Source organism: Anolis sagrei, chromosome 4 (assembly GCF_037176765.1).
Source record: "Anolis sagrei isolate rAnoSag1 chromosome 4, rAnoSag1.mat, whole genome shotgun sequence".
NCBI classification, from domain to species: Eukaryota; Metazoa; Chordata; class Lepidosauria; order Squamata; family Dactyloidae; genus Anolis; species Anolis sagrei.
The window spans coordinates 33,567,003-33,590,621 of record NC_090024.1 but is presented as its reverse complement, the minus strand read 5'-3'; the positions used below and the strand labels follow the sequence as shown (position 1 = coordinate 33,590,621).

The 23,619-nt window shown below is 43.4% G+C and overlaps 1 protein-coding gene across 1 annotated transcript; it reads right to left on the bottom strand.

Annotated features, from left to right (window-relative positions):
• Nucleotides 1-5,207: 5,207 nt before the first annotated feature.
• On the bottom strand, nucleotides 5,208-22,008 carry TP53INP1 (tumor protein p53 inducible nuclear protein 1). The gene is made up of 4 exons (XM_060775625.2): nucleotides 21,841-22,008; nucleotides 13,322-13,608; nucleotides 11,168-11,579; nucleotides 5,208-8,910 (listed from the first exon to the last, which is right to left on the bottom strand). Exons 2-4 carry the CDS (start codon nucleotides 13,431-13,433, stop codon nucleotides 8,661-8,663), a joined length of 774 nt encoding a protein of 257 aa, XP_060631608.2. The 5' UTR covers nucleotides 13,434-13,608; nucleotides 21,841-22,008; the 3' UTR covers nucleotides 5,208-8,660.
• Between the last annotated feature and the right edge of the window lie 1,611 nt (nucleotides 22,009-23,619).

Below are 23,619 nucleotides of genomic sequence, written 5' to 3'. Positions count from 1 at the left end.
GTTGCTACTTCACAACTGTCATTTTGCTACTGTTATGAATCGTAATGTAAATATCTTATATGCAGGATGTATTTTCATTCAATGGACCAAATAGGGCACAAATACCAGATATGTCCAATTTTGAATACTGGTGGGGGAGATTAATTTTGTCATTTGGGAGTTGTAGTTGCTAGGATTTATAGTCCACCTACAATCAAAGAGCATTCTGAACTCCACCAACGATGGAATTGAACCAAACTTGGCACCCAGAACTCCCATGACCATCAGAAAATACTAGAAAGGGTTGTTGGGCATTGGCCTTGAGTTTTGGAGTTGTAGTTCACCTACATCCAGAGAGCACTGTGTACCAAACTTGGCATGGATACTCAATATGCCCAAATGTGAACACTGGTGGAGTTTAGGGAAAATAGACCTTGACATTTGGGAATTGTAGTTGCAGGGATTTATAGTTCACCTACAATCAAAGAGCATTCAGAACCCCACCAATGATAGAATTGGGCCAAACTACCCACACAGAAACCCCGTGATCAACAGAAAATACTATGTTTTCTAATTGTCTTTGGCAACCCCTCTGACACTCCCTTGTGACCCCTAAGGGGTCCTGATCCCTAGGTTGAGAAACACTGGTTTACACTGACCTGTGGCTTCCTAGAAAAGAAACAGCACCTCTTTAAAAATACACAATGCAACCCCTCCCTCATATATAGGTTCAGCAGCTTATAATTCTCAGGGGAAAATGAAAAATTTCCAACAAATATATTCATCTTTAACAGAGGTTGCATACAATCAATGCATCAGCCAATCCCTCTGCAGTGCCAGAAAGATAGCTTAATAGTGTAACAGAAAATGTTGACCATTTCTGCTACCTTGGCAGCCACCTCCCACAGAAGTCAACATTGTCACTGAAATATAACACCGCCTGAGCTCTGCGAGTTCAGCATTTTTCCGAATGAAGCAGAGAGTGCTTGAGGACCAGGACATCCATAGGGATACCAAGGTGCTTGTTTATAAAGCTATTGTCCTCCCAATCCTTTTATATGCCTGTGAAACGTGGACTATCTGCAGACGTCACACTCAACTCCTGGAGCAATTCCATCAGCATTGCCTCTGGAGAATCCTGCAAATCTCTTGGAAAGAGAGGCGGACAATTGAGAAAATGCAAGTTGCTTCTGGTGTGAAAGAATTAGCCGTCTGCAAGGACTTTGCCCAAGGGACGGCCGAATGTTTTGATGTTTTATCATCCTTGTGGGAGACTTCTCTCATGTCCTCACATAGGGAGCTGGAGCTGAAAGAGGGAGCTCATCCGCGCTCTCCCTAGATTCAAACCTGCGACCTATCAGTCTTCAGTCCTACCAGCACAAGGGTTTAACCCATTGCGCCCCTGGGAACGTGCCGGAAGAAGCAAAAATCACCAGCACTGAAGTGACGCTCCTATGCCATCAGCACTGCTGGACTGGTCACATTGTCCGAATGCCCAATCACTGTCTCCCAAAGCAGGTATTTACTCCCAACTCAAGAACAGAAGATGAAATGTTGGTGGACAGGAAAAGAGATTTAAAGATAGACTTAAAGCCAACCTTAACTTCTGTGGCATAGACATCAAGAACTGGGAAGCACTGGCCCTTGAGCGCCCTTGCCAGATGTCAGCTGTGACCAGCAGTGCTGCAAAATTCAAAGAGGCACGAGTGGAGGACGAAAGGGAGAAATGTGCCAAGAGGATGGTGTGCCAAGCCAACCCTATCCGGGACTGCCTTCCACCTGGAGATCAATATCCTTACTGCGGAAGAACATGTGGGTCAAGTATACGGCTCCACAGCCACCTATGGACCCACCGCCAAGACACTACACTTGGAGGACTATCATCCTTGGACAATGAGGGATTGTCTAAGCAAGCAAGTAAGTAAGTAAGTATACAGTCACTTGTCTACATGGACTAAAAAAGTCATACCCACCTCATAGGTGCTGCAATCCTGACACACGGCATTCTTGATGATTAGCTTGCATTGCCATTCTTTGGGCTTTTATTAGGTTCAACAAACCTTGCCTTTTGCCCTGCAGTTTTACTCAAGGTCTGGATTTTTTGGCATGTGGCTGGCCCTCCAGGCCAATTACTTTGCTGTGTCATTGGGAGGAGTGATGAGAGATTATCATTCCTGCCAAGGAGTGGTGCTTTCCCATGTTGGATTTTTTTTTATTTCAAGAAGGTGAGTGTGTGCAGATACTTACATATTATTATATCAAGATTTAGCTCACCTTACTTTAACAGAAAATAAATATACCGTATTTCACCAAATGTAAAGTGCCATCAAGAGCCCCAGGTGGTGCCGCAGGCTAAACCGCTGAGCTGCTGAGCTTGCTAACTGAAAGGTCAGTGGTTCAAATCTGGGGAGAGGGTCCCACTGCTAGCCCCAGCTTCTGCCAACCTAGCAGTTCAAAAACATGCAAATGTGAGTAGATCAATAAATACCTCTCCGGCAGGAAGGTAATGGAATTCCGTGCAGTCATGCTGGCCATATGATCTTGGAGGTGTCTACGGACAACACCAGCTCTTCAACTTAGAAATGGAGATGAGCACCACTCCCCAGAGTCGAACACAACTAGACTTAATGTCAAGGGAAAACCTTTACTTTTTAAGGTGCCATCAAATGTAAGGGGCACTGTGTTTTTTTAAGCTTCAGTTTTAGGGGCGCAAGGAGGGGATCCGAAGAAACCCACAAGTAACATTGTCTGCATAAGTTATTGTTATTAAGTCTACAGGCCCATTGTAGAGGCAGCACTTAGATCAGCCAGACAGTAAGAATCTAAGGTGTTATTTTCCCACCTTAAATGGGAAAAATGTATCCTATTTTTGCTGAAATATGATGTTTGCTTGTATTGTGAGAAAAAAGTGGAACATACATAAACCTAGGTTGCTGTGAATTTTCCGGGCTGCATGGCCATGTTCCAGAAGCATTCTCTTCTGATAGTTTCTCCCACATCTATGACAGGCATCCTCAGAGTTGAGAGGTCAGTTGGAAACTAGGCACGCGAGGTTTATATATCTGTAGAATACCCAGGGTGGGGAAAAGAACTATTTTCTGCTTGAGGCAAGTGTGAATGTTGCAATTGGCTACCTTGATTAGCATGTAATGGTGCTGTAGCTTCAAATCCTGGCTGATTGCTGCCTGGGGAAATCCTTTGTTGGGAAGTTAGCTGGCCCTGATTCTGAAAACACTTCTTATAAGTAACCTTTTATTGATCCTATTTCTCCAATTTCAAAGCCATACTACAAAACAAGTACCAGTACTAATTATAGGCCCCATTATAAAGTAATTGTATGTTTTTTATGAGTTTTCGCTCTCTAAGGATACTGTATTGATTTTCTGCATATCGTAGACAGCCTGAAATCTCTGTGTGTATGATATTTTCAGCTTCTTTAAGACAAAGACATGCAAAAGAAAGAAGTGTGATCACTTCTGCATCTATCTATGTCAGAATGACTATGGAAAAGTACTCTCCATTTTCAGCCTCAGTCAGGACTATAAAGCAGGTAAAGTTAAGCCAAATGGTAGCTTGGTGGTGTTATAACCCCAAGCCATAGAAGAGTCAGAGATCAGGCAGCATAGTCTGTGGACAATGGTGTATTTGGATTTTTAGCCTTCAGTTCGTTAGGCTCGGGGGGGGGGGGGGCAACATTCATTAAAATATTATATACACCACTACAGCCAACTTGATGTTTTACACCAACTGTTGCCAACCGGATGCGTATTGTTTAGTTCCTTCCTCCTGCAGACAGCATAATAATTCTATCTAGCAAGAACACCACAGTTGGAATCTTGCCTGAAAGCATCACCATTATCTGCCCATTAACTAGAGCTATGTAGGGATTGTGAATAGTAGGAGTTATGCACACCTATTTCTAGGTTACACTAGTTCCAAACTGCCATAGTGGTGTCCAGCCAATGTTTGTGTGATAGATTTATCAAGATTGTATTTGATTATACCAGGGATGGGAATCAAGCAAACCTCGAATTGTTCTTGGGCCCGATTCCACATGTGGAGGGCCACATGACTTCAATCCCAAAAAACATACAGATCGCAGGTAATAAAATTATCTGCATACAGCAACTGACAAAACTATGAGAAATCTATTTGCTTTTTCATTCTTAGCAGATTAGGCTGATTCATATTTGGTGCATGACCCAACACGTAGTGCACAGGTGCACTATTGTTCTCCTGAGACTGCGCATTCCTTATAAATGATGAAAAATGAAATGAGCTGTAATCAATTTTGTAATGAAAACAAACACAAATGAATTTCCAGTTCATTTTCTTTTGAATACTTCGGACCACAGAAATGGTACATGGATACATGGGAGTTTCTAGAAACGAAAGCATAATGAAACTGGCAGAACAAGACATTTTGGGTTTAGGTAGTAGCTAGGCTGAATCTACGTGCCTTTTAAAATTGCCCATTAAATGGAGACTTTTTGTCCCATCTATCACAAATCTGCTAGTCCTAATATATGCCTACAAGTTGAGCATCCCTTATCTGGAAATCCGAATAGTTCAAAACTCTGAAATTACCTACATGTGTGCCTGCGAGAGTGACACCTTTGCTTTCTGATAGTTCCATGTACATGAACTTTATGTTTTCTTCAAGCTATGTGTATAAAGTATATATGAAGCATAAATGAATTTTATGTTTACACTTAGTCCCATCTGCAAGATATCTCATGTACGTGTGTGTAATATACTAATGTATAGATATTCCAAAATACGAAATGCTTCTGGTTCCAAACTTTTCAGGGTTTTTTGGGGGGGACAGGAATGACTTGAAAAACTGCAAGTCGTTTCTGATGTGAGAGAATTGGCAGTCTACGAGAACGTTGCCCAGGGGATGCCCAGATGTTTTACCATCCTGTGGGAGGCTTTTCTCATGTCCCCGCATGAGAAGCTGGAGCTGCCAGATGGGAGCTCACCCCCTCTCTGGATTTGAACCACTGACCTTTTGGTCAGCAGTCATGCTGGCACATGACTGAGTTTCGCCCATTAAGCTATGGGGACTCCTAGCTTTTCAGGTAAGAAATGCTTAATCCAGAGTAACAGGTTTGCCTCAAATTTCATATGTCATTTCTAAAGATCACCAAAGTTGCAGCAAAAGATTGCCTGGATTTCAATTGAACTCAGTGGGAATAAATTCAGTTTAATCACATGGAAAATGTAACTTTTCAGTATGAGAAAAAAACAGTTTATTTTCCCCTGCCTATTTCAGAGGCTAGTCCAGGGGCACATTTTAAAGACTGTCTTGGGCTCTGACTCCCCATCCTCGCTGACCACATGGTTAAGACATGATAAATGTTGGAGCCCAACAAAAATATTTGGGAAACTACAAATTCCCTATCTGTGAGCTAAGCAAATGGAATCAGCTACGTTAAATTACACAATGTACCTGACAAACAGCCAGTCTTGAGTTTTTACAGCTACATATGTTTGGTCGTATCAAAGTGATAGAGCCTTGTATATCTAAGGTATTGGTACAAAAACAACAACAACAAAGGCTCCACAAAGAAGCTGCCATTGATAATGCATAGACTGATGTACAGTATTTATCTTGACAGAAATGTCCCTTCTTGTAGGCTTCAAATTCAAGTCTGCTGTGTACAAGTCAGTTGCAAAAGGCACAGTTTTGTTTACAATACATATGGAAAAACAGTTTCAGCATAATTATTGAAACACCATTCGACATAGCACAAGGCCTCACTTTTACAAGTTAATACAATTTTTTTTTTCCGGGGAGAGGGATTAACTATATAAAAAGTCATACTTATACAACACATATCATTTGAAAGGGGGAAATCCACACAACTCTTAATAATAAGTCCAAGACTTGCAAACGCGTAATAGAAAAAAGTAACATAAATATGCACAATAATGAAGAGTGAAACATTGTAATGTACACGCAGTCATTCCTTCCACAACAGCATTGCCTCCAACACTGACAACCGCAAAAGCACATATGTTACAGTAACCCTATGTTTATTTTTAAATAGTGTTTGTATTTAGAAATAATGAACAACTTCTCATGTATGCTGGCAGTTACAATGGGACTTTTCCTACCCACTCTCTTCCTTGCAGTCCTTTATACTGGCCAAAAACTGGTTCCAGAGGCTCTCCCTGCCTTATAAAGCAGAAGAGCAGACCTTCCTTTTCAGGTCCCTTAAAAGAGAGGATAAAAGCCAAATACTTCATGGAGACAGGTAATGGGTAAGAACCTACACTGAGCAAAGCCGATTCTTGGGAATCTATATTAAAACATTTAGAAATTCCTGAGCTTAAAATTGTGTCTGTGGTATTTGCCCCTGAAACTGAAAAATAGATTAAAAATTCCTGGTGGATGATAAAATCGTGAGTGTTTTGAAAAACGACCCAAATGAGCCATTGACTGGACTGAACACAATGAAATTTCAGTGGAGAAATTGGTCCACAGGACTAGAAGGTAAATAGGTTCAAATATGTATTTGTCTAAACATGGAGACTGCACTCAAAGCACTTAATCGTTCCTTCAAAGTTCTTTGGACTTTAGAAAACAAGAAATGTGTCTCCATGAAAGCCTTTTTGCAAGAAGGCCTATTAAATATATTGCTAGTAATCATGGGCCCGAAATTTGTCTCATCCATTTGATTCGTGTTTCTGTTTTGCTCCGTCCACTTGGATGGCACAAAATGGGAAGGCCCTTCCAGGAACAAAAACTAAATCGATACGAAAGGTAGATGGGAGCGGGTACTGGCTCCAAGCCTGTTTTTTTTATTGATTGCTGCACTCATAGGTCCGAAGTGCCAGGGCCTGCAACTGAGCGCCGAGTAAGGAGTGCTCCTTACTCAGCACATGGCTGCAGGCCCTGTGAGGCCCGGGCGGGTAGGCCCAAAGCTTGCACCCATAGGTCCAGGCACTTTTGGCCGGTCCCACGGGTGCAAAAACCCAAAATCTTTTGGCACTGAAAAAAGGAAACAAATATCTGACCTCCAGATTTCAGGAGGCTCAGTCAAAATGGATCAGAGGCCTGACCAAAATCCGGGACACAAAATGGATCAAGAATACCCCGAATGCACATGACTAATTGCTAGTATTTCAAGTGAAGAGGCGGAGAGGGTATGGTAGATGTGTAGTTACATGGTCTTGAATTAGATTGTCCACAAAACAGTGAGCGGCACAATTTCAGGCCACAACAGGTTCTAGAGGGATAAATGAAGCATAAACCAGTAGGATATTCTAAGAAGTTAATAGTGAATTGTATATCACTTGAAAATCAAATACTGGTTTTAATCAATAATGCCATCAAAAGGAGAAGAAAAAAAAACATTGAGATGGTGAACCCTTGATGGAGAGTCACTTCAAGGCTGTGGCTATAGGTTTAAGGCCTTATATAGGCAGAAACGTACAGTCAATTAACTGACTTGAAGGAAAGCGAAAAATATTTTGTGCTTTATGCCCAGAAATGTAAAGGTGAAAGGGAAAAAGCAGACACAGGGCTCCTAACTAGATGGTAATTTCAACTATGCAGGAATCTGCTCTTTCTGATGCCCCGACAGTAGTTCCTAACACTAAAGTTTTAAAATCAATACGGAACAACTTGTGGCCATGTTGGAATGACCATTAGCCCTAGTCATTAGGTAAGGATATGGGCATCCCAGTCCAAAGATACTTGGAAAACTATGTTGCCCATTCAATTTACATTAATGCACCGCATATAATTATAGAAATATAGTGTAGGGGTATATATTTTTTTCTAAGCAGGCATCTATTTTGCTGAAATTTCAAAGCATGAAGCCCTGAGTTAGTTTCCATTGTCTTTCAGGTCAAATAGATACAACAAAGCCTAGTATTGCCTTGTGCTTTCTGGAGAGGTTGAGCTATAATGTTTGTGGCACACTCTACTTGCAAGGAATGGTGAGAGTTGCAATCCAACACAACTAGAAGGTGTCAGGTTGCGGAAACTAATCACTTATTTCCAGTGGGAGTTTGCTGTGAGGTATCTCCTTTGTCTATAAATCTAGGCAAATGCAACAAACCTCTGAGATGAGACATAAGCTGACAGTAAGTCCTTTCATAGGTACTTTCCACTCCTTCTCCACACTTCTGGTTACATATTGAATTCACTCCTCATTGGGAGCTCAATGCCATCCTGTCCATCACATTATAATGGCTATTCTAGATTGTTAAAACAAATTTTACAGTATACACAGATCATTGCAAGTGTACAACTGACCCTGAGAAATTCTGTAACTGCATTTGGACTACAATTATGAATGAAAATTGCCTGCTACGTCTTGGCTAAAAATACCGATATAAAAACAAACCCATCCATACATCAGAAAGTTCCTAATGTCACATACAACCCCCCTATCCCACCCCCGACCACATAAACTCTTGATATGTTTCTGATCCACAAGTAAAATATCATAAAGGCATTCTGTGATACATCATTAACATCAATGTGGTTTACAAACTAACTGTAACACTCAGTGGTGGTGTAGAAACAACAGATAATCAGCATAAGATGGAAATCACCTTCATAATCTACACTCACACACAAGTAGAAAAAAACAAGGACAGTTAACCAATATTATTTTTGAAAACAACAATAACAGTTATAATAATAATAATAATGCGAAACACTCTCAGTAATTATACTGACGCTGGCAAGGCTGGTGAACAAGAATTCCGTTGTTCTTGAGTTGCCGAGAATAGCAATCCCTGGTCAGGTTTTGGCGACGGAGGCAATTTCTGGTCAGATATTGTCTTTCGTGGTGTTCTTTTGTCCACTGGGAAGGACGCAAGCTCTTGGTCTGTTCAAGAAAGGTTGAGTGAGTGGCGAGTGTTGCTATGTAGCATCTGATGTGTTGACTCATTTGGCTTTGGGCTTCTGATCTAAAATTCAAATCACAGGCACAGGTTGAACATCCCTGATCTGGAATTTCAAAATTGTCAACATTGGTGGCGGAGACAAGTGACACCTTGCTTTCAGGTGGTTTTAGTGTACACTGACTTTATTTCATACACAAAACTATAAAATATTGTGTAAAATTACCTTTTGTGAAACATAAATTATATATATATAGTAAAGTAAAGCTTTCCCCTTGACATTACGTCTAGTTGTGTCCGACTCTGGGGTGGTGCTCATCTCCATTTCTAAGCCGAAGAGTCGGCATTGCCTATAGAAACCTCCAAGGTCATGTGGCCGGCATGATTGCATGGAGTGCTGTTACCTTCCTGCACAAATTATACCTATTGATTTACTTGCATTTGCATGTTTTCAAATTGTTTGTTTGGCAGAAGCTGGGCCTAACAGTGGAAGCTCACTCCACTCCCCAGATCAGAACTACCGACCTTTCGGTCAGCAAGTTCAGCAGCTTAGCAGTTTGATTCTCTGTGCCATCGGGGGATCTTTAAATTATATATTTACATTGATAAATATGAAACATAAATAAATTTCATATTTCTCAAAGATAGATATTATTTAAATACAAACACAATGTAAGTAGAAAATTCTAATATTGATAGGACATGAGGCAGCAGATTTTTTGGATGCTATAGAACCAAGATATGGGTATTCCTCTCTCAAGCAGTACAGAACCAAGACATTTTAATGCCTGAGACAAAGGATAAAATGGCACCAAGCCTGCATTTAGCATACTAAAGTCAATATGGACTGACAGCTGAATCTTACTACAAGTCTGATTAAGTATACTGCTTTCTCTGCTACATATGAAAGATAGTGGAAGAGGCATGCACTGTAAATTGATATGGTTTCCTGTCTAGCTACCCTTGCATTCACTCCTCAATGTAGCTGCCTCATTCTGTTTAATGGTAAGATGTATTGGAAATTCCTCTCAATACTCCCAAGGAAATGATCCCCAGGGCCAGGCTAGGAAGGGACGCCCATACCAGGATCTTCAGATCATTGGTATAGGCTTATCAGGTATATTGCTGTGGTGATTCAAATGGGGCTAGGAAAGCAAGCACCTTCCTCATTAGAAATGCTGGTGTCTATATTTAAAAAATCAACTGGTGGCCATGGAGGACTTTAGTCTACATAACTCTAAAAACAGGTTCAGATTCTGCATTACAGACATGAAGCCCAAAAGTTAAACCCACCTCTTCCTGTAAACCAGTGGTTCTCAGCCTGTGGATTCCCAGGTATTTTGGCTTACAACTCTCAGAACTCCCAGCCAGTTTACCAGCTGTTAGGATTTCTGGGAATTGAAGGCCAAAACATCTGTGGGCCCACAGGTTAAGAACCACCGCTGTAAACCATTTTTGTGCTCTTCACTCTCAACATAGCTATAAAGTAGTCAACAGAGAGTGGAAGATGAGATTGAAGATGTGTCTGGCTTGGTTCCTTTAGCCAAACGTGCAACAATAAGCCACCCTCTGAGATCTTTAGGATGCTGCCATAATTGTGCTGCCGGATAGAGCGACAGACCTAGAGATTTTTCAGGCTCCCCAGCTCTCCACCGACCACTACATGGGTTTGTCAGGGCAGGTAGTTTGAAAAGGGTGGCTTTACAGAGGACTGGGGATATAGTATGAGGAAGGAAGATATTATTTAATATCAAAGATAGATATTATTTAAATATAAACACAATATAAGTAGAAAATTCTAGTATTGATAGGACACGAGGTAACAAATTCTTTGGATGCTACAGAATCAAGATATGGGTATTCCTCTCTCAAGCAGTACAGAACTAAGTCTCAACAACCAATTCCAGTCTCAACAACCAAAAAAGTAACTTCAATAGAAGTAACTTACATCAGTGTAGTTCACTAACAGGATGCAAGCACAGATTTCATATACATTGTTCCATGGAGCTGGCATTGAAGTTTTGTTTGTTTAATAAGTTCCCCAATCAACCATCATTTGGTTTTATTTATTTCATATCAAAATAAATAATAAATTAGCATTAAAAATTGATATAAATAGGAGCGCAAAATGGCTAAATATCTCTTGATCAAAAATACGCAACAGCAACCGTATTGTCTGTAGCATCAAACAATTCTTCCTTTGTACATGAGGCAGGACACTGCAGACAAGCTTACCGATGTGGAGTTGTCTGTTCTGCTCCACATTTGTACAAGGTTACATTTAGTTGCATAACTCAATTTAATCTAGAAGCAGAAGACTTACTGAGGATTAGTAGCATTGCGATTCTCTTTCTCCTCTTCATCCTCCTCCTCTTCCTCATCACCACAACTGGTCTTGTTGAGACTATGATGTGTATTATGGACTGCATAAACAGACATGCTGGGATGTTCAATCAGAAGGTTCTCCAAAGGGCTGGTTTCTACTTTGAGAGTGGTCAGGCCACCTGCTGTGAAGCACGGCGGTGGCGTAATGAACCAGCTCTCTTCCATAGGGCACGAGTCAAACTGGACAAAGCAAGATTCACTGGCGTCAGACAAACATTCCAAGGAAGTAGGCAGATGAGAGAATACAGGTGGATGGTCAACAGATGATGCTTCATGGACACTGCAGTCATCCTCCTCTCCATCCTCTTCTTCTTCTTCTTCTTCCACCATTGAGAAGTTATTACAGGTGTCTATTGGGAGTTACAATGGCCATTGAGATGAATGAGAAAACTTATGGAAGCAGTCAAGAGTTCAGATAATTTATGGGAGGGGTGGGGAGACCTTGTGTGGTTCAAACATTTGGACTTCAACTCTCAGAAGTCCTATCCAGTGTAACCAACAGGAAGGTGAATGCCAAATTATGAAAGTCCAAAGATTCCCTGAATATTTTCCAGGTTCAGAGTATGAACCCTCAACAATCTGATACCACTGCATGCAGGAAGTGTTACACAAGGCCTACACACCATCCTAATTCTGGTGTCTGTTTGGGCTGGAGATTCTGTTTCCATGGTAGAAAGTATGCAAGTATCCTCTTTAGGATCAGGATTTTCAGCCCAAATACACATCAGAATGAAGCCACAATCTCTGGGGTTATCTTCTAAAGTTCCCATTTTGTGGTGAAATTTACTGGGTGACTACTCAACCTGACCTCATTCTCAGAGCTGTTGTGAGGATAAAGCAGGGAAAGGAGGGGAGACATGTACACTGCCTGGAGCCCACTGGAAGAAAGGCAAGATGTACCAATTATTTTATTGATATGTATATGTGTGGCATCAAATTGTTGCCTTTTTTTGTAAGGCTGTTCTGAGTCCCCTTCAGGGTGAAAAGGGCAGAGTACACATGTGATAAATAATAACAGGAAATAGAGAAACTAGGACACACAAGGAAAAGCTTTTGTTATAAAGAATATACTGTACTTTTCAGCTTCAATAAGCTGTTCTATATTTTAGTTTTATAGTTAGCCCAAAGCATTCCCCATTCCAGGTTTGGTTGCTTAATAAGTCATTGATTGTTTAATGTTCTTAAAGCTATTTTACCATGTTTTGTTGACTGAGGGCAGTGGTTCTCAACCTTCCTAATGCCATGACTCCTTAATACAGTTCCTCGTGTTGTGGTGATCCCCATTGCTGCTTCATAACTATAATTTTGCTACTGTTATGAATTGTAATGTAAATATCTGATCTGCAGGTTGTATTTTCATTCACTGGACCAAATTTGGCACAAATACCCGATATGCCCACATTTAAATACTGGCAGGGTTGGGGGATTGATTTTGTCATTTGGAAGTTGTAGTTGCTGGGATTTATAGTTCACCTACAATCAGAGCATTTTGAACTCCACCAATGATGGAATTGAACCAAACTTGGCACACAAAACGCCCATGGCCAACAGAAAATACTGGAAGGGTTTGGTGGACATTGGCCTTATGTTTTAGAACTGTAGTTCACCTACATCCAGAGAGTACTGTGGACTCAAACAATGATGGAACAGGACCAAACTTGGCATGAATACTCAGTATGCCCAAATGTGAACACTGGTAAAGTTTGGGGGAAATAGACCTTGTCATTTGGGTGTTGTAATTCAGGGATTTATAGCTCATCTACAATCAAAAGAGCACTCTGAACTCTACCAACGACAGAATTGGGCCAAACGTCCCACACAGAACCCGTAATGACCATAAAAAAATACTGTGTTTTCTGATGGTCTTTGGTGACCCCTCTGACACTCCCTCACAACCCCCAGGTTGAGAAACGCTGCCTTAGGGTTTCCATAAGTCAGAAATGACCTGAAGAACAAACTGTCTTAGTTACTTGGTTGTAACATATTTATTTTAAGTTGTTTCAAGGCTCATTTGATATAAATCAAATAAAGAGATACAGTATGGGGATATTTTCCTTCCTGCTGTAAACCTTCTACTTAACTGGTATCTTACCTATAAAATCCACCAGAATCCACTCCTCTTCTTCCTTCTCACTAAACGCTGGCTCTTGGCTGGGCAAATTATTGATTTCTTCCATGAACATACTATTCAGCCTCTGGAACATGACTAAGGCAATAACAAAGGTCTTTCTGGCACTTCTTTGTATCCACGAGTTACGGTACAGCTTCACAATGTGCCAGGTAAGGACGCAGGTAGAAGATTAAAGTGCATAAAAGGCTTTTATCAGCTTAGGCACAGAACATGGGGAACCATGATTTGTAAACAGTTGCTACAAAATCCTGCAAAGACAGAAAAAAAGAAGTGTCAACTCTATGTTATGTGTACAAAATATTTCCTGTTTAAGCAACATTAAGCACATTCTATGGCAGCAAGCCAGGATCAGTCAAGAAGCTGCAGCCAAACTGATCTGTGAAGAGCATCCCTCTATAATGTAACATCTCATTCACATGTTTGTTATCCTCCCACAGAGTGTAATGGACAGTGGGTCCCTACTATCCAACTAGGGTTTCCAAGATCATGGATACCAAAATCTATGGATGCTCAAGTCCCATTATATAAAATGGCACAGTTAAATGGCATTCCCTGTGTCAAATATTTCCAATCATGAGTGGTTGAATCTATGGATATCTAGACTGAACTTGGCAAGAAAAAGTAAACATATCCCAGCATTCAGGGATATGTTTCTGGATTGCAAAACCTGTCAGCTTGAACCAACATAGTTAACTGTAAGGAACAGTGGGGGCCTTATATTCGTCCCTCTTGTTTGTTCTTTAACATTTATGAAATCCATATTGATCTTAAAGAGCTGAAAGCAATTATGAATGCTTTCAGACAAAATTGTTTCTAGCAAAAGGCATTTAGCAAATATTCTGCCCCAAAATGGAATAGGTAGTAGGAAATCACAGGATTATAAAAGGAAACACTGGCATACAAAAACACACAACCCTCACATAGAGCTCTGGATGAAGCTGGGTGCCTACATAGCTAAGAAGCACCTTTGACTTTCTTCTGTATCCTCAGCAAAAAGTTCTGCATTATTGACAGAGTCACAGAGCATCTGCATCCAGTTCTGGACACTAGAATTCAAGAAGGATATTGATATGCCAGAACATGTCCAGGACGGCAACCAAATGTCTGGAACAGGTCTGGAAGCCAAAACCCTATGAAGTGCAACTTAGAATTGGGTACATTTAGCTTGGAGAAGAGAAGGTTAAGTAGGGACACTATAGCCATGTTTAGAATCATAAGAGTTGGAAGAGACTTTGTGGGCCATCCAGTCCAACACCCTGCCAATAAGCAGTACAACTGCATTCAAAGCACCCCTGACAGATGGTCATTCAGCCTCTGCTTAAAAGCCTCCAAAGAAGGAGCCTCCACCACACTCGGGGCAGAGACATTTTAAAGGATACCAATTCGAAGATAGAGCAGATTTGTATTCTGCTGCTTCAGAAACTAAGACATGGAGCATTGGCTTCCAATTTTAGGAAGAGGAATCCCACCTAAAAACTAGGAAGATCTGCTTGGCAATGGAATATACTTCTTCAAACCATGATGGAGTCCTCTTCTCTAGAGGTTTTTAAGCAGAGGAGAAGTGCAAGGCAGTGAGTTGGACAGGCTTGCTCTTGTGGTCTCTTCCAGCTCTATGATCCCACCTCTTTCTCATGTGCACACTTATGATTATAGGGCAAGGATGGAGGAAATGTGGATTATGTGCAACCCACGGAGCTGCTTCATGGCCCCAGACACTCCCAGTTTTGGGGGAAAAATACATTTGGTGGTGAAGCATCTTAGGATAGTCCTTCAGGTCCTCTGGGGAAGCGATGAGGTCACTGAACATTTGTGAGTTCTCCAACGCTGTTACAGGATGTTCAAGGGAGTGAGTCAGTGCATGAGTGCAAGAGGCCTTCTGTAAAGCCTGAGATCAGAACACAGGGCAATTCTAAGAATGGCAGACCACTTAACTAAGAAAAGATACATAGCAGAAGTCAGGTAGATTGAAGGGTTTTTGCAAGTAAGCCATAATCTATCTGATCATGTCTAATCTCACATCTTGGTTTTGCCAAAATGTAACACCCTGGGTCTTAAAGTTGCATCAGGTTTGTTGTTTCCTGAAAGCCCTATTTTCTAACCTGTAAACGTTAGGAAAGGCTATTCAGCAAGAAGCAGAAACCCTTGTCTCAAAATCTCTTGTTCATTTTTTAAATTCAGAGAGATGATTTTGTCATCCTGGAGACTACAACTCTTTCTAGGAGGCTTTCAAAGCAGGAAATGTCTAAGAAGAAGCTAGGGGAGGCTACTCTATAATGTTCTAATTACTTTAATAGTTTCTAGTGCTTTTATATGATTTAATCAATTTGTTTTCACCATGCTACTTTGAATTTTATGCTATGGCATGGCATTGTGAGCTGCTTTGAGTCTCAACAGAAGAAAGATATAAATTATATTATTATTATTATTATTATTATTATTATTATTATGCAAGTCACTTCAACACCTTAAATCAAGACCTGGAAGTCTTTCCTTATTTTTTCTTCTTATTCTTCTCCCCCCCCCCCCCTTCTCTTGGTTGTTGTTGTTGTTTGGTTGTTGTCGTTTGATTGGCTCCTTCTTCAAATTTCCCACTTTTCTTTCACACACATTGTTCCCACTCTTTTTATGTAAAAAAAATATATATTTTTATCACTACTTCTTTAGGGAGCCTACCTTTATTCTCAATAAAAACATTAAAAAAGAGAAATAAATAGTTTTTGAAGATCTACAGAGATACTTGCAGGAACACTTCAGCAAGCAAGAGTCCAATAGTGGCAGGTTAAAACCCGAAACCTCAATCAGTGGCAGAGACTGGGCACACAGAAGAATAGGTGACTTGGAAGGTGTTGAACAGACTGTGCTCTGGCATCATGAGATGCAGAGGCAATCTTTGGAAATGGAGCTCAAAGTGAAGTCCAAGACATGCAAATGTGGAGAAGAGCAAACCATGCAACCTGAGCCCTGCCACATGCACAATGGCAGACCTTCTTACAGTGAACACCAAAGGCATTCTAAGCAGCCAGCTTCTTGTCAAAGGAAATTTACTATAATACCAACGTTTTAAACTTTGTGGGTTTTTTATACCTTATAAATGTATTTTCAATTTGCTTCTGACACGATAAATAAAATAAAAGTTATTATTAACATCATCCTTAGCCTGCATTGCCAATGGTGAGGGTTAAAGGATATTCCACTAATTGATGCCTAGGGGGCCATCCCTGTCTGGAGTATTATAAGCTGAGTCTTTGCTCTTCCTCCTTAAACACAACTCATGAGTGTTATGCTGACTTTGCTACTGTGCCAAACTGCAATATCATTCTTCCCAGTAGAGGGCACAGAAGGACGGGTTTCCAAAAGGAACTCTGGTTCCAGCTTCCCACCAAAGTGGTTTCAAGAATGGCTTTCCAGGGGCCTGATTTCAATCTCAGGAGTCTGCTTTGGGGGAATACCTTTATGCAGTTGCTATTGGAATACCTGGCTCTTTCTGTTTAACAACACAGACTAATGAAAACACCAACAAATTACAGAGTTTATATAACTCTTGGCTGATCTGGTCTCTGTTTTCAAAATCCAGTCTTTCCCAGATTTCTGCAAAGGGGATTAAAATGGCTAAAGGGCTTGCTCAACCTTCCTATGCAGAAAGGTTATAACATTTAGGATTCTTCTGTTTGGGTGAAACAAGTAATGATAGAAGAATATAAAATGAAGTGGCAAGGTAGAGAAATTAAAAGGGGTTTGCAGTTTGGGCTGCAGTTGGCGCAATGGGTTAAACCCTTGTGCTGCTGAACTGCTGACCTGAAGGTCGGCAGTCCAAAGCCGCATGTCAGGGTGAGTTCCCACTGTTAGCTCTAGCTCCTGCCAACCTAGCCATTCAAAAGCATGTAAACGTGAGTACATAAATAGGTACTGCTTCAGCAGGCAGGTAATAAAGGCAGCCATGCTGGCAACACGACTGGAAGGTGTCTACGGACAACAGGCTTCTTGGCTTGGAAATGGAAAAAGAGCACCTCCCCATGGCCAGAGTTGAACACCACCTCCAGAAGCCAGAGATGAAAGGGGAAGCCTTTACCTTTGTTCTGTGTATTTGTGTATCATTGTTATTTACCGTATTAAAGGCATTGAATGTTTGGCTATCTGTGTATGTTTGTAATCCGCTCTGAGTCTCCTCAGGGAAATAGAGAGGAATATAAATAAATGTATTGTTATTACTATTCCATGAGACGAGGGGTGCAACTACACTGTAGAAATAATGCAGTGTGACACCATTTGTACTGCTGTGGCTCAAGGCTATGGAATCCTTGGAGTTATAGTTTTACAAGATCTTTAACCTTTTTTGCCAGATAGCATGGGTGCCTCACCAAATTACAAGGGTAATATGGTGTTGTGTATCATGAGAAAACATGAAAGCTTAGAGAAGACAATTATGCTGGGGAAAATGGAAGGAAAAAGGAAGACCAAGGGCAAGATGGATGGATGGGATCCTTGAAGTGACTGGATTGACCTTGAAGGAGCTGGGGGTGGTGACGGCCGACAGGGAGCTCTGGCGTGGGCTGGTCCATGAGGTCATGAAGAGCCGGAAACTACTGAACGAATGAACAACAACATGGTGTTGTGTTTGACTCTATCTACACTGACTATTTAATGCAGTTTGAAGCTAGTAGGCTTTAAACTATGACAGATAGATGAACACTCACAAAAGTGTGCAAAGGAAAGTCCTTTCAGCGCAGTGCTCTGTAATTTGTGAAATCATCATCTGGGCCTCAAACTGGTTCCAGGATTTCCTGGGTAATCATCTGCTCAGTGAAACCACTTTCTTTAATACTGGTTTGGAAATGACTTAAGTGGTCAGTGCAGATGTGTTCTCTCACTTTGAGACCAAGTCACATTCTCTCAGCCTCAGAGGAAGGCAATGGCAACTAACACTCTCCCCATTCCTTCCCTGAAATATGTCTTGGCAAGAGTTGGCCTTAAGGTTGCTGTAGGTCAGAAATGACTCAAAGGCACAAAGCATCCAATAAAACAAACACAAAAACCAACAGAAGCTACTGAGATTGCACCAGGTTGAGTCAGACTTACAGAAAGTGATGTGAAATAGTTCTGCGAAGCAAAACACAACACAACAGAACAGTTGCTCAATGTTGGTATCAAAACAGATATTTGTGAAAGGTGGAAAGGCAACTTTCCTTCCCCTTCAATGGGATTTCAGGGATCACTGAGAGCATCTACCATGGACAAACTTCAGGCCTCCAGGTGTTTTGGACTTCAACTCCCACCATTCCTAACAGCCTCAGGCCCCTTCCTTTTCCCCCTCAGCCGCATAAGCGGCTGAGGGGGAAGAGGCAAGGGCCTGAGGCTGTTAGGAATGGTGGGAGTTGAAGTCCAAAACACCTGGAGGCCTGAAGTTTGCTCATGCCTGATCTACACTATGAAACAAATGCAGTTTGACACCAAGGGGCTTTCTTTTCTCATGCTTCCATGGGAGTTTGTTGTCTGGCTGCCACAGTTTGAAGTGAGCGCTGAACTGCACTAAGTGTTCAGTGCAGATGTGGTCCTAGACAGGATTCTCCTCACTCAGGTGCAGTGCTGTGACCTGGCCTGCCCTGAGAGACCGAGCCAGAAGGAGTCAGGAGTCTGGTTTGTTTTGCTGGGAGGCTTGAGCCTGCCCTGGACAGCACCTGCCGCTCCTCAAGGTGAGGCCTGCCAACACCTGAAGGGTCCCAGAAGAGGAGGCAGGCTTTGGATGGAAGAGGGGGAGAAGAGAAGGAAAAGAGGAGGAGAGAAGGAAAGCAGGAGGAGAAAAGGTGAAGTGAAGAGAAGAAAAAGAGGAGAGAAGGAAAAGAGAGGGAGAGAAAGGGACCAGGAGGAAAAGAGGCGGAAGAGAAGGAGAAGAGGAGAAGAAAGAAGAGGAGAAAAGGGAAGGGATGGAAGGAGCTGAAAAGAAGAGAGAAGGGGACCAGGAGGAGAAGAGGAGGAAAATAGTAGGAGAAAGAAGACAAGAAAAACAGAAGGGAGAGAAGAGGAGGAGAAGGAGAGAAGGGGGAAGTGGAGAAAGAGAAGAGGAGGAAAAAGAAGTGAAGAGGAGGAGGAAAAGAGAAGAAGACGAAGAGGAGAAAAGGAAAAGAGAAAGAGGAGAAAGAGGAGGTGACAAAAGAGGAAAAGAGAAGAGAGAGGAGGAAGACAGAAGGAGAAGAATGAAGAGAAGAAGAGAAGTAAAAGAGAAGGAGGAGAAAGACAAGGAGAAGGAAAAGAGGAAGAGAGAAAGGGAGCAGGAGGAGAAAAAGAGAAGGGAGAGAAGTGGAGGAGAAGAGAAGGAAAAGAGAAGGGGAGCAGGAGGAGAGGAGGCATAAGAAGAGGAAGAGAAGAGAAGGAAAAGGAGGAGGAGAAAGAGGAGGGGAAGAGAAGGAAAAGAAGAGGAGAGAAGGAGGGGAAAAGGGAGGAGAAGAGAAGGGAAAGAGTAGGTGAAAAGGGTCTAGGAGAGGAGGAGGAAAGAAGGAGAATGAAGGGAAGAGGAGGAAAGAAGGAAAAGAGAAGGAAAAGAAGAGGAGAGAAGGAGGAAAAAAGTAGGAGGAGAGAAGGTAAAGAGGAGGTGAAAAAAGGGAGGAGAGGAGAAAGAGAGGAGGAGGAGAATGAAGAGAAGAGGAAAGAAGGAAAAGAGAAGGTGAAAGAAGACAAGGAGAAGGAAGAGAGGAAGAGAGAAGGGGAGCAGGAGGAGTAAGAGGAAAAAGAGAAGAAAAGGAAGAGGAGGAGAAAGAAGAGGAGGAGAGAAGTAAACGAGAAGGAGGAGGGGAATAGGAGAAGGAAGAAAACAAGGATAACGAGGAAGGAGAGGGAGAGGAGGAGGAAAAGGGGGAGGAGAGGAGGCCAAGGGAGGGCGGCCCCTCGGTCCTGTCCTCACGAGAGGAGAGATTGAGACCAAAACAAGAGGCTGCTCCCTCCCTCCTTCCTTCCTTCCCTCCTTCCTCTTTGGGCGTCTCGGGCTCCTCCCTCCGGGGCGTGAGAAAGGCAAGTCAGCCCCAAAGCGGAGCCCGGGGCTGCCAGGGCCAACAGGCGAGCCTCTCCCTCCTTCTCTCTCTCTCTCAGGCCAGAGAGGCCGCTTTGTCCAGCTTTGGCCGGAGCCTGACCTTGCCTTAACCCTCCCCGCTTCTCTCCCAAGCTAAACCACAACTCCCAAGACTATAGCACTGAGCCAGGTGACTCAAGTGGTGTCACACCGCAGTACAGACTCGGCTTGTACCAAGACCCACGGCTTTTGCGCCCCCTTCTTCCACGCAAGGCTAGCCTTGCCCCTCTTCTTCCTCCTCCTCCTCCCGAGGAAGCCCCTCTCCTCCTGCGCCACAAGTGGTTTGCCTTGGGTTGCACTTCCGAGGCGAGGACAAAAGCTTCCAAGGCTTCCCATTTCCCTTCCAGGAAGATTCCGAGTGGGAGGAAAGGTCTCTTCACACCGAGACGGACCCTACCGGCCAGACCCACAGAAAGAGAGAGAATGGGGCCACAAAGACCCCCAGAGTTTGGGCGGAAAAGCGGCCGCGCATCTTCACTGTAGAATTAATGCAGTTTAGCACTGCTTTCACCGCCTGTGGCTCAATGCTAGGCATCCCTGAGAGCTGTAGTTTCATCCCAAAGAGGGCCGGTGTAGATGTGCTTTTAGCTTGGATCAGTCGCAGCGCAGCGTCTACATGCTAGGCATCCCTGAGAGTTGTAGTTTCAGAGGGCTGGTGCCTCACCAAACTACAATTTCCATGATTAAACAGCATCGCAGTTAAAGTGATTTAATTCCACAAGTGTAGATGCGCTTTTAGCTTGGATCAGCCAGAGCGCAGCGTCTACACTGCGGGATTAACGCGCTTTAGCTACTATTGGGATCCCGGAAGTTGTAGTTTTGGGGATGCGCCAGCCAAACAAGTGTAGATACGCTTTTAGCTTGGATCAGCCGCAGCGCAGCGTCTACACAGCAGGATTAACACGCTTTAAGTGCTTTTGGAGTCCCGGAAGTTGTAGTTTTGGGGATGCGCCATCCAAACAAGTGTAGATGCCCTTTTAGCTTGGATTAGCCGCAGCACAGCGTCTACACTGCAGGATTAACGCGCTTTAACTGCTTTTGTAGTCCCGGAAGTTGTAGTTTTGGGGATGCGCCATCCAAACAAATGTAGATGCGCTTTTAGCTTGGATTAGCTGCAGCACAGCGTCTACACTGCGGGATTAACGCGCTTTAAGTGCTGTTGGGATCCTGGGAGTTGTAGTTTTGGTGATGAGCCAGCCAAACAAGTGTAGATGCGCTTTTAGCTTGGATTAGCCGCAGCGCAGCGTCTACACAGCGGGATTAACGCGCTTTAAGTGCTGTTGGGATCCTGGGAGTTGCAGTTTGGGGCAGAGAAGGCGACAGACTTTGCAAAACTGCGGCAATTGCATCGCGTTGCGCTATGGCGCTCAAAGCGGTGCCAAACGCCGTGTGGATGGGGCTTTGGGGGCCTGGCACTCACCGTCCGCGCTGTCTCCGGGGCTGAGGCGCTGGAGCGGGTCCGGGGGTGAGGTAGATGCCGCGGGAGGCGCCGGAGGGTTCCCGGGGGCGAGGGAGCCTGCTCGCCGCGTCCAGCCTCTGCCTCCCGCCGAGCCTTTTGTTGTGATCGAGACCAGCCAACAGCTGATCGGACGGGGACGCCCCTGGCCCCGCCCCCGAGGAGGAAAGGGGAGGAGCCCGGCCCCAGCTGCGCCAATCAGCGCCCCGCCTGGCTCTTCCCCGCGCCAGGACAGGCTGTCACTAACGCACGTGACGCGGCGCCCCGGGGAGCTCCCGCAAAGCCCAGCCAAGGCTGCCGCCGCCGCCGCCGCCGCCGAGAGGCCGACAAGCCCGGGCAACAAAAGGAGGAGGAAGAGGAAGGAGAGGAGGAGGAAGAGGAGGGAGGAAGAGGAGGAAAGGAGAGGAGGAGGAAGAGAATGAAGGGATGGGAGAAGAGAAGATGGAAGAAGAGGAGGAGAGTGAAGGGATAGAAGAGGAGGGTGGAGGAGGAGAAGATGGGGGAGGAGGAGGAAGAAGAGGAGAAGATGGAAAAAAAAGAGAAAGGAGCCTAAGAGGAGGAGGAAGGAGAGGAAAAGGAGAAAAAAAGAGAAGAGAGAGGAAGAAAAGGATCAAGGAATAGAAGAGGAGGGTAAAGGAGATGGAAAAGAGAGGGAGAAGAGGAGGAGGAAGAAGGAGTAGGAGAGGAGAAGGAAAAGAGGGAGAAGAGGGAGAAGGAGAGGATGGAGGAAGAGGAGGAGATGAAATAGAGAAGGAGGTAGAAGAGGAAGAAAAGGAATGGAAGAGAAGAAAAGGAGAGGAAGAAGAATAAAGTGAAGGGATAGAAGAGCAGGATGGAAGAGGAAAAGGAGAGGAAGAGGAGGAGGAAGGAGGCAAAATAGAGGAGGAAGTCAAAGAAGATGAAAAGGAGGGGGAGAAGAGGAGGGAGGAAGAGAAGAAAAGGAGAGGAGGAGGAAGAGGCGAAGATGGGAAAAGAAGAGAAGGGAGACTAAGGAAGAGGTAGAAGAAGAGGAAAAGGAGAGGAAGAAGAGGAGGAGGAAGGAAGTGGTATAAAGAGAGGAAAGGAAAGTAAAAGGAGAGGGAGAAGAGGAGGAAAGAAAGGAGGGAGAAGTAGTAGAAGAGGAAGGAAAAGAATGAAAGTAGGCAGAGAAGAAGATGAGGGAGAAATAGTGGAAGAGGAAGAGGAAGGAGGGGAAGATAAGGAAAGAAAGAAAAGGAGAGGGAGAAGAGGAGGAGGAAGAAAAAAGGGAGAGGTAGTATAAAAGGAAAAAAGAGAAGGAGGAGGGAGAGGAAGCGGAGGGAGAAGGAGTGGAAGAGGAGGAGAGGAAGAAGAGGAGGAAGGAGATTAGGAAGAAAAGGAGAGGGAGAAGAGGAAGAGGAAAAAAAGGAGAGGAGGAAGAAGAGGGTGAAAAAATAGAAGAGGAGGGCAGAGGAGAAGGAAAGAAGAGGAAGGAGGGAAAGGAGGAAGAAGAGGAAGTTGCAGCAGCTAAAGAAAAAAAGTTGAGAAGAGAAAGAGAAAAGAAACAAAAAAAGCACTGGGAAGGCTCAGGGAGATAACCAGGAAGAGTGGCTGTTGGGAAATGTGGGAGTCGAAGTCCAAAACACCTGGAGAGCCCAAGTTTGCCTGGTCTAGATTCACCCAGAGAAAAGAAATCAGAGAGAATGAAAGAGTGGGAAGAGAAAGGTGGAAAAATACTAGTTAAGAGGAGGAAGAGAAGAAAGGCTGGGGAAAAGCCAGGAAGTG